This window comes from Acanthisitta chloris, unplaced genomic scaffold (genome assembly GCF_000695815.1).
Source record: "Acanthisitta chloris isolate BGI_N310 unplaced genomic scaffold, ASM69581v1 scaffold12880, whole genome shotgun sequence".
In the NCBI taxonomy this organism is placed as follows: Eukaryota; Metazoa; Chordata; class Aves; order Passeriformes; family Acanthisittidae; genus Acanthisitta; species Acanthisitta chloris.
Window position 1 is genome coordinate 3,763 of NW_008651145.1, and position 11,465 is coordinate 15,227.

General features: G+C 39.6%; 1 protein-coding gene across 1 annotated transcript in view; it reads left to right on the forward strand.

The window, feature by feature from the left end:
• Window positions 1–1,761: 1,761 nt before the first annotated feature.
• Window positions 1,762–11,465, forward strand: part of PSME4 (proteasome (prosome, macropain) activator subunit 4) — a gene marked incomplete at its 3' end in the record, with an annotated part of 30,758 nt that continues 21,054 nt past the window's right edge. Inside the window, 7 exon segments of the mRNA XM_009071964.1 lie at window positions 1,762–1,895; window positions 2,367–2,483; window positions 6,769–6,813; window positions 7,392–7,541; window positions 8,388–8,451; window positions 10,590–10,664; window positions 11,093–11,215. Of these exon segments, the coding sequence (XP_009070212.1) occupies window positions 1,855–1,895; window positions 2,367–2,483; window positions 6,769–6,813; window positions 7,392–7,541; window positions 8,388–8,451; window positions 10,590–10,664; window positions 11,093–11,215 (615 nt within the window).

An 11,465-nucleotide genomic window follows, 5' to 3' on the forward strand; every position in this document is an offset into this window, starting at 1 on the left:
AACTGTAGCAGAGCAGCCAACTTTCTAGGGCAGTTCAGGATGGTCACTTGATACCATAGTACATTTCCTAAAAATAGGCCTATTGTGCTTGTGGAGTGAGAGATTGGATACCCAGTACTCCTGGATTAGGGAATTGGCTTTTTGGTCCTGTTTAGTTTGTAATCTCCAGAGCCCCTGTGCTCTGGACAGAAAGGATGGAACTGCAAACAAATTTTTCACTTCCTAATGGTGTTTTTTAGGTCGTGTGGGTGGGTTTTGTTTGGGTTTTTTTTTTTCCTCTCCGTATAGCTGAACTCCAGCTCAGAACTCAGAGGACCAGCACAATGAAGGACAAGTAATTTTGCAGGACAGGTGGAGGCTGAGAGCTCATAATACTTCCAAGGAATCAAAAAGTAGAATTAAGAGTAGAGATTTCAATGTAGTATTAGCTGCTTTCGTGTAAAAAAAAATCTTATTTTTTATTTTGCAAGATTTTAGTTCAAGAATTATTTTTCCCCTGATAGCCCAATTAACTATTTTTTTTTTTTAATCCTGAAGAGCCACTATTTCTCTATTTCTCTGATGAGCATGAGATGTTTAGCCCCAAGGAAGCCTTCAGGATTCATAAAGTTCTGCCTAGAGTCTTTTATTTAGTAATGGTGATGGGGATACTCTAAAAATATTGTAGTTCCCTTCTGTTAGGTTTTGCTCATTTAATCTTGAGGAGAAGGTGCTTAGCCTCTTTCTAGAGGTCAGTTTTCTGTCATTGCCTTAATGCACAGCTGGATTAAGGCAAATAACTGTTTTGAAATCTGTCTCCCTCCTGCATAAAGAAGCTGTAGAATTCCGGAGCAGTTTGGCATCTAGTCCTGCTGCTTGCCTGTAGTGACATCTTTGTCTGTGTGCTTAACTCCTTCTTCTGTTTCTTAATGAAACAGCATTTTGTAGAACAGAACTGTTGTTAGCAAATGGCAAGGAGAACCAGCCAAACACTGTTTTCAGTTATATATAGCAATGCTGACAGATACATTGCATCTCTGTTTCCTTGTAGTTAAAACTTATTTTCCAGGCTTCTGCAGGTGTTTTGGTTTTTTTTTTAATCACTCTTTTTTCTTTCCTTGGGGATTCTTTTTGCATGTCCATTTCAGGCATGTGAAAAGCGTAGGTGTTCAGCTGTTGATGGTGTAATCCTGTAGGTAGGTTGTGTCTCTGGCCAATCCAGATAATTTAGGTTCCTGTGGTGGAAAAGTGGGTTATCCTCTATTTTGTTTCCTTCTACATTTCAAATAAATATAGCATGTTGAAATGAACATTAGTGTAAGCATTGCACAACAAATGTAACAATCCCTCCCTGAAATCAACAGGGAAAGGGAAGTAGAATGAAGATTTCTTATGAAGTTATCTTTCCTAATCCTTGGGAATAGTTGAAGCAGTAATGAAATCTAAATCAATTGTTTAGTTTTACTGAAAGGTCTTGGATTTGGACTTGACTTGATACTTTCTGGATTGGTTTTTTTAGCTTCTGGGTTGCTTCTCCATGAAGTTGCAATATTTATAGTATCTTAGATGACTGTAACCTTCATTTGGTCATTCTTTTTCTTCCTGTGGTTGTAGCTGTCCATCTTCCCTTGTGTGTCTTCAGGTTCTTATTTGTTGAACTTGAGAACCAGGTTTTGGTTTTGTTTCATTGAACAGCAAGTCAGAGTTCTGGCTCAGGTCTTGGGGGAAATGGAAATGTTTAAAAGTATTGCTGACTCATCCTGTTTGGTTTGCAGATACATCCGACTGTATGGGAGGAAATTCAGCAGAGAAGATCATGTGCTCTTCATCAAACTGTTGTATGAGTTGGTGACAATTCCCAAACTGGAAATCAGCATGATGCAAGGGTTTGCACGGCTGCTCATAAACCTCTTAAAGTGAGTACAGATTTCTGCTGACTGCTGGAACTTCCCTCTTGGAGCAGCTGATCACTTCCCTTGCTTAATGTTCTTGTGGAGTGCAATAGTGTGTTCTGTCACAGGTTACTTCACTCATCTTCCCTGTGCAGGTTAAAGAGTTCTCCTTCTGTAAACATCGTGCAGCTTTCAAAGCTTTGGGAGCAGTATTGAAAGTGAAGAAATGTCAATTTTCCCCCTTAGAAAAATCAAACATCTCAGAGAGCCAAATATTACGGTTGAATCGCAGACAGGGAGATGACAAAGACTCTCAGGACTTGACAATGTTTCATTCAGGACAATCTTGACACCTGTGCAGAATGCTGCCAGTGGCCAGCCCTGTCCTGCCTGACCTTCCTGCAGTTTGGGCCAAGTTGGGTGCAGGGATTGGGGGTATTCCCTGTCCATATAAGTGTTTGATACTGAAGTGCTTGGTGTTTTGTTTTCCATTAGGAAAAAAGAACTACTTTCCAGGGATGATTTAGAGTTACCATGGAGACCACTGTATGAAATGTTGGAAAGGGTATTGTACTCCAAAACAGAACATCTGGGATTAAATTGGTTTCCAAAGTAAGTTCACGTTTCAAAGCATTTGGTGGGCTATAAGTACCTGTAATGCTTTAAAGTACTTAGTAATTTGCTTTTAATATCTGGAATTTGATACATGGGGAATAATCTGTTTGTATAAGCATAGTTCAGTCATGGCATGCAAGGCTACACTAAATGTACATCTTTCTGCCAGTGGCTTGTATTTGTCATGTGTGTTTCTTTGTGAATGTGGTTAATTTCTAAATACACTGGAACAAGGCTCTTCATCTTATTTTAGGATGATAATCCCCAGTTTAACAAATTTATTAAGAAACATCTAATGATACTGTCATGGTTTCACCCCAGCTGGCAACTAAGCCCTGCACAGTCACTCACTCACTGCCCTCCCAGTGGGATGGGGAGAGAGGTGGAAGGGTAAAAGTGACAAAACTCATGGGTAGAGCTCAAGATAGGTAATAATGTGAAGAAACTTAACTCTACCCCAGCCAAAACTGGCACAGATACTTAGTTAAGTGTCTGCTGTTCTGTTCTATAACACAGTAAGGTTTGGGGAAGAAAATACAAATGGTACTGGTCTGTAATATCTGTGCTGTGATCCTTCCCAGGATCTGGAATCCAGGTATAAATGAGTATGCACAACAAGAAAAGTGAAATAGCTTCTATAAACATACAGTTACGTACTCAAAAGTGATTATACGATAGAGAAGAACAAATTTGTTCTCCAGTTTAGAATTTCAGACATGTCGTACAGACTTTAGACATGAAAAATTGTGTTCTTTGCCTGTGAATCTCTCCCCATCCATCAAATTCCTGGAATTACAATTTTCCTAATCTCAATTAAAGAAGCTCCTTCTCTATAAACTAGAGATTTTGAAATATAGCACATGAACAATGCATTATATTTGTTTGACTTGAAACTTCATGTCAAGAAATGCAGGTGAAAATGCTTAATTGGCTTTAAAAAGAATCATTTCCTGACTAATACAGAAGCACTGCCACTGATTGCTGTTCATGAGGGGAAGATTCTATTGCAGGGAAGGGCTGTGCACAGAAAATGCATGGAGTAGGGAGACATGGAGAATACATGGAGTAACTCAATACAGAGCATGTCAGGCTGAATTTGTCTGGTGTCTGTGTAGCTGGAAAAATCGCTTTGCTCAGTTGCATTATTTGGGAGTTGTAGGTGAAAATGCAAAGAGCAGAGCCTACCTTGGTTTATTTTTGGTTTATTCCTTATTTTTGCCCCTGTTCACCTTGCTCTCACTTCCCATTTACATGTGTAGTGGGGTGGGACCTTTTCCAAGAGGGAAAAGAAGGTGAAGCCAGGAGAAAGATGTCTTCTATTAACTGTGTTAGGTACCACTCCACCTTCATATGCAGTGCAATTCCTTCTCATACAGTGCTCATTCTTTTTTGAGGGTTCTCTTTTTGGTGGAGGTCAAGGCTGACTGATTGATTTGATTTGTAACTGTTAAATTAACTCTTGTTTTCATTCTATTTTTGTTTTACATTCAGTTCATATCGACCAGGCTTGTCTTCACCTAAAACAATTGTGCTTAATGTATTACATAGGTGGTAAGAATGACTTTTTTTGTTCAGCTCTGGCCCATGTGTCATCTTCTGCATGTTCTGTCAGACTGTAACACTTGTCACACAAGTGTCATTTTCCTGCATAAGTAATTGGATTGGAAACCCAATGTTAACATGACACCACTGGTTATGAGAATGTTGCACTGTATGTCAACCTTTCTAACTGGGGTCAAGGCAGTGTGTGTGAAGTGGCTGATCCAGTGCCTCTCTGCTAACTAATTTAACCGGCAAAGATATTTCAGGGGTCAAATGAAAAGAGTTTTACATTGGAATCATTATTGTGTCTGGTGTGAATAAAATCTGCATTGGTGTAGGAGCATGTTTGGAGTGAGTGTTCCTTCCTATCCAGCCCCATGAAATCATGGAAAGTGCTTGAGCAGTGAGGTAATAGGGTCTGGAAAACACACCCAGCAACAGCCTTGTGCCTCTGAAGCATTTCTGTATTGAAAGGTAACAGTGAATTCTTGCAGGGAAGCTCTATCAGCAATTTTGGTGTCTCTGTAAACTCAGAAAACTGGTGTAAGTGGCAGAGGAATTGCAGTGCTTTTTACTTGGGTCTTTCAGAAAGTTTCAGTTGTAGCAATCCAGTGAGAGGTTGATATTTGGCTTACTGTAGTTAGACAATCGCTAAAATAATTTGTGAAGCTATAGCTGGTTGCTCTTTTCATGGCCTTAATTTAAGCTTTGTGATGGAGTGTCTACTTCAGGACAGAAGTAGACTTTGGGTCTAGAATTCAGGACTAGAATTGCCCTGAACCTCTCCTGAAAAAGTGAAAACTGTGCTTTTTGATAAAATAAGAATCAAGAGCATCAGTTTATATGTTAATAGTTTTAACTGGAACATGTTTCTCTTTGAAAAGGCAGGAAAAACTCCAGATTTGCAAATCAATCTCATCAAAAGAAGAAAATAATCATACAGTGTCAAAAAGATAACTAGTGATAGGGCTGAAAAGGCTTGTTCTGTGTTTTTAGTGTATCTCCCTAGCTGTGTTGTCTTTTCCTGGCTAGCAGTCAGCAATGGGAATCTGACAGGATGTCTCCTGTAGCTGGGCTGTACTTGAGCTGTCTTAGGTGGAGGTTCCTTCGGTACCAAATTGTCTGGTGTTGTTTTTTTCCTTTCTGGCGTCCTAAATTTGTGATCAGAAGACAGGAGGGGGCATGCCAGTCTTATTCCTTTGCTCTCTCACACTGCTGAGATCTGACTGAGAACTTAATCTCTGCCCTCAGTGGTTATGAAAATTCCCATCCTGTAGGTTTTCCTTAGTGACATTGACTTCAGTGGAACATGAGTGTGTGGGGATAACCTTGTTGTTTGTTTTGTTAGACATTTATCGTGTTCATTTTTAATGATCTTAAGGAATGTTGCTGGTTCATGCTTTATCCATCTACTCTTGGAACTGTTACCTCTTTTCTAACTCATTCAAGGACAAAATTCACTTGAACCCAGAATCTTCATGAGCTCTTTGAGAGTTTGATCTCATTTTTGTATAATGAGTGGCCATTCCTATTCAAATTTTAGAAGCAATCAGTCAACTCAAAATGTTCTTTCTGGGAGAGGTCCTGACTTGGGTTTGTCACTGTTGCATAAAATATACATAATTTTGCATCTTCTAGAGCACTCCGTGCACTGAAGTAGTGCTCTGAGGGCTGGGTGGGCTTTGCTGACTTGCATTGAGTATGGAAGGGAAATAGTGCTTTATCCATTTTGTGTTTCTCCTGGGTTGTATGGGATCAGTTTATTTTGTGTAGGATTAGAGAGAGAGTGTGTGCATGCTCAGCATTTGTCTCTCAGAATTCACTGATCTTTGGTAAAGTTCTAAAGATGGTATGTTTGTCTCATCGTTTTTCTGAGCAAAACAGCATTTCTCTATGTTAATTCTGGCTGATGAACTAAAGGATGCAATTTTTCTCTTCAGAATACAGACAGAATATCTAAAAGATGTAGGAAGTTCTTCAGAATTTTTGATTCAGGGTATTTTTTCTGGGTAAAAGTACAATTTAGTCTTGAGGCTGTTGTGTAATGAGCAGAAGATTTGAAGAACATGACAATTTACTACTGTTATGGTTCCACTGATTGATCACTGTCTCTATTCCCCTTTTATTCTTGATTCTGAGTCCTTTTTAAGTGGTTTGGTGATATCCTGTGACAATGTGTGTTGAAATGATTTCTCAATTTCTCGGCTGTTACCTGTGTGGGAACCTAATGAAATAACTGTTGATTTGCAGATAGTTCACTTGTGTTAGAACCACTGGACAGAAACCAAAACCAGTTTGAAAAGGACAGATCTGGTGTTTGGAGCCTAAAAATAACAACTTCCTGAAGTCTATTGCCTTTATTTATCTTACAAATATTCATGAAGTCCATAAACCCATTTTTGTATTGGTGCTTTCAACTGCCCTGAGAAGTTAGTTTGTTCTGCTGGTTATTCATGGATAAAATGCAGGATGTTACTTCCATGAAATGATAATAATTCTTCACTTAAACACAGCAAATACCAGAGTAGCATGTGAAAAGTAGAAGCAGGAGCTGAGCAGAGCAATTTTAATCCTTACCATTAGGTCTGTGTAAAGGCAATTAGCTACTGCATGTTCACAGAAGACATCTAATTGCATCAACATTATCTTAAGCTCTTGAGGGAAAGGTCAGCAAATGGTTGTTTATTTTAAGCTGTCACTGAAATTTGGTAGTATACTAATGTTTTCTTTCTTGTTTCAGTTCTGTAGAAAGTGTTCTGAAAACACTTGTGAAGAGCTGCAGACCGTAAGTGGGTTTAATATCTTTAGTATTCCTTTAGGAAGGGGAAGAAAAGTGAAAATAGTGACAGGCATGTTCCATGTTGTAATATTTAAGCAAAGTGTAAGCTTGTTTATTGTTTTATTTCCTGTTTAACAGCCTTGGCTGCAATATATGCATTTGAAATACTGCATTGCATGGATACTTAGCTTGTTTTAAAAGAACTTAACCAGCATTCTTGAAATGCTTCTGTAAATGATCCTTAAGTGATCTTTTTTTATGCTGCATCAAATGTGTATGGTGGTAGTTTGATTTCTGGCCAGCCTTCACAATGAGATGGTTTTGCATTGTGTGTATGCTTTTCTGATTAAACAAGACAAGAATCCTTTTAATTTGTGGTGTTCAAATGATGCCCCACAATGTCCTTGATTTAACTGTGTGTTTTTGTGAAGATTATGTGGGGCTGAGGACTGTGACTGGGCAAGTGGTTTTACTGGAAAACTAAGCTTTATGACAAATTAGTAGCTAGTTTTCAATATGTTTAAAATAACACCCAGAATTTTAAAGCCAAGTCTGTGTGTGTTCGATGGTTTCCTTGTTTTCAGGTATTTTCCAGAAGATGCCACTGAGGAGATGCTGGATGAATGGAGGCCTTTAATGTGTCCCTTTGATGTGACCATGCAGAAGGCTATTACCTACTTTGAGCTCTTCCTGCCTACTACCCTTCCCCCTGAACTTCACCACAAAGGTTTCAAGTGAGTGCCAATGAATAGTGTTCTGTTGCAAATGCAAGGAATTATCTTTTTCAGGACGACTTGAAGTCAATGGTGGCTTTCAACAGCAATTTTGGAAGGAGTTCAAGACAGAAATTCTGTCAACCTCTTCCTTTTGTCAAAGTAACCTGGAGGAATCTTAGTGCCTCTTCTCTAATGAGCTCTGCATTCTCTAGAGTAAAGTGCAGCGCATACAACAAAGCAAACTACATTGAATTAAGTGCACTTTAATTCTGAAGGAGTAGTCTTGCAAGTAAAAATCATGAACCATAGTACAGCTTTAAATCCTCCCTCCTGTTTAATTTGGAGTAGCTTGTGATGAGTCTTTCATGTAGGTTAAAGTACTGTGCTTAATACAGATAATGGGAGTGGGAGGAAGAGGTCTCCAGTTCACTGTGGAGATGTGACACAGTCAGACTATTGCTTGAAATAGGTTTGAGAATTGAAGAGAAAACACCTGCAGGACAGGACAGCATCTGGATCATCTTTAACACAGAGCTATTGAACTTTGAAACCCAAGCCAGAGATGTATAGTGCATGTAGAGATCTGGGTTGGGTGTGTCAGAGTGTTAGGAGGAGAGGGAATATAGTTTGTAAAGGTGAATTTAAGGGACTGATGTGAAGGGTTTGCATCCTTGCCTCGAGTGAATTCAGAATAGGAGCTCATGGCAGTTGTGATCAGTAGGGGTATATTTCAGATTGTAAGGCAGAGGGAAATGAAGTGTGATTGATTTTCATGTGGTTTACCTGGCAAAGTGTGAGGGATAAATAATCAGTGAGGGATCTGCTTTCACAACATTAAATTACTTTGGTTCTGTTCTCTTTCAGGCTTTGGTTTGATGAATTTATAGGCCTTTGGGTGTCAGTTCAAAATCTTCCCCAATGGGAAGGGGTAAGTATTTGCTTTTTACCTACCCTAGAAGAAATCCCCACTGAAATACTCCTACAGTGTGCTTGCAAGGAGTTGAAGCCAAACAGTGATATAATGGATTTTTTCCCTTCTGCTTGAACTAGTACAAGAAAGCAGAGACAATAATTTCATTATTGTTAGCAAGCAATTACTGTCTGAATAAATGAGACTGCAGTTGAGGAAGGTTAATAGCCAGCTCAGGCAGCTTTTCTTCCCAGCCTTGGGAATGCTGGCATTTTCCAGACTTAAATTATGCAAAGTATATTGTGCTTTTTATTAATTATAATCCTGTCCTGTCTTTTGTATCTTAACCTGTCTTTGATGGTCCCTAATTTTGAGTAGTAATGTTCTGCCTTCACTGCAATGGGTTGCTGTCTTCTTTACTTGACACACGGTAAAGAACCTGTTCTACTCTTGCCAAAAAATACACTTGGGCTATATCTTTCAAGGAAAATAGTCTGTCCTGTACCTGTCTGTCCTTGTTGCATGGCTCATATGACTAGATACAAACTTGGGACATCAAAATGTCATTCTTGAGGCAACACCAGCAGCAGCTTTGGTGCTGTTGGTGTCAGCTGACCTGTGCCTTGGCTTTGCTGCAGTGAATCTTGGCATGTCACCATTTTTTTCCCATACTCGGTATGAACATAAGCTCATTGACCATCTGCCTATATGCACAAGGAGAACTTCAGTGTCTGTGGAGAAAGCTGATTGCCAAACCACTGCTGAATGCCACTGTTATGTTTCATACAAATCCAGGGAGGCAGTCTTGGTCCCAAAAGTTGGCAGTTGCTCAGATTGGAACACAGATGATGCCAAAGTTATATTTGAGATTGAGATTGTCTGTAGACACCTTTGCGTCTTCCTGATGTCTGTCCAAAAAAAAAAAAAAAAAATCATGATTCTGTCTGTTTGTGACAGAAGAGTGTCAACTGCCCCTGGATATCATGACTTGGTTTGTTTCAGTCTAACAGATAATCATCAGTCCGCTTTCATAAGTTCTCTCTGATGTTTTTCCCTCTTCCACTGTAGTCTGACAGTTTACTTGGGTTTTTTCCTCAAAACTTTCACTTGTTTCCTTTGCTGTCTTGTCCACTTCTTACAGTCAGGCTTGTTCATTTCACCAGGCTTGGATGCAGATAATTAGACACATGGGTTCTGACTCGGCAATCCAGTTTAAGCCTCTTGTGTGCTGAAGCTTTTCCTCAGCTTGCTTTGGCAGCAGTTAGACCTGCTGTTTGAAAGGGAGTTGAGGAATCAATTGCCTGTGCACATAGTAAGGAATTTTTCCAGTGGGTATTTCCTCATATCAAGCAAAAAAGGAAGGTGATTTAAGAAAATATAACCCTTGCTTTCAGGCTGTGTCAGCTGTGACTGTTCTGAAAGAAAGTTACAGGTTTTCCAAAGCTGTTGTGTCCTTTGGATGGAGGTGGAGTGTTCCTCTGTGCATCTCTGTCTCTGAATTAGGCAGGATTCTTTAAGGCCCTTCCTTTGACTTCACCACAGCTTCAAGATACTCAACAGAAGCATTGAGAGCCTGATAGGTATTTCCTGATTTGAACAAGCTCCTAAGGAATGTTGGTGGATGAGGTGCTTTTCACAATCAGAATACAAGAGTGAGATTTCATCTTTTTAGTTTAGTCTCAGTAACTCTCTTTCCTGAGGACATCTTGCAGTTCCCTTTTGGACTCATGAGCTTGTCTTGTGATGATGGAGTATCTAATCCTTCATGGCCAGTCCCAAGCTGCCCTCCCATGTGACAGCTGATGTTTGTGACCATTCCATGCCACTGATATGTATAAACCAAAGCACACAACTGTGACAGCCATCAGCACAGGCAAGCTCACATTGCGTAGGATGGATCCTACAGAGGCTAAATAGTCCTAAATAGCTAAATATTGGGAAAAGCCAAAGAGATGTGTTGATGGAATTTTCTTCCATGGCTCTAGATGCTATTTTAGGTCGGTACACATGGCATGGAACTCAAGGAGAAGTCTGTTTTCACAAGTGCTTTAGTGCCATGGATTGCTTTTATCTTGCATAGTTGAAGTAGATTGAGAGGTTTGTGCATCTTTTATAACATTTGAGTAAATATTTCCTTCTTCTCTGGTTGTTTGCAGCATCTAGTGAATCTTTTTGCTCGCCTGGCCACTGACAACATCGGGTACATAGACTGGGATCCATATGTACCAAAGGTAAGTTCCTATTTCATAAAGTTACCAGGTCTAATTCACACTCCTTGTGTGGCTCTCACACTGCACTGGCACAGTCTGTCAAATCAGGGGCATCCATTTATGATTGACTGTGAAAGCCTGAGCCATCCTTTTGGAACAGACAGTTGGAATCACCTGACTCAACCAAACCAAAACAACAACAAACCTGACAATACCAGGACTGTCTGATTGTGTAACTAATCCCATGTTCTCATGGAAAGAGCCCTTCGTGATACTCCTATGATAAATAGTAGATAAAACCTTTGAAGTCTTTCAGCTTCCAGAATTTTTAGAGATGTTCATGGTAGTCATAGAACCAAACCCACCAAACACCTTTAGACTAGAAAATTAATATATACCAATTTCATAACATTAATTTATGCCGTTGTTTGTTTCTCTTTTTTATTTAGATTTTTACTAGGATTCTGAGGAGTTTAAATCTTCCAGTGGGAAGCAATCAGGTGGTTGTTCCAAGATTCTTAACAAATGCTTACGATGTAGGACATGCAGTCATGTGGATCACAGCCATGATGGTGAGTAACTTCTTTATCAAGTGAAACAACACCTAATGCAGAGCTTTAAGCAAATCTGTATTTAAGATGAATGTTTGTTCTGTTGAGCTGTTTTAGGCTGTTTTGCCCAAGTTTTGTTTGCAAGTCTGTAATTTCACTGACAGTGTGGAATGGGGATGGAAAGGTGTATTTCACAGCTGCTGCCTGTGGCATTCTGCAAAGGAACAGGCAGCTGCAAGTGACACTGTGGGTACATACTTGGGACCTGCTG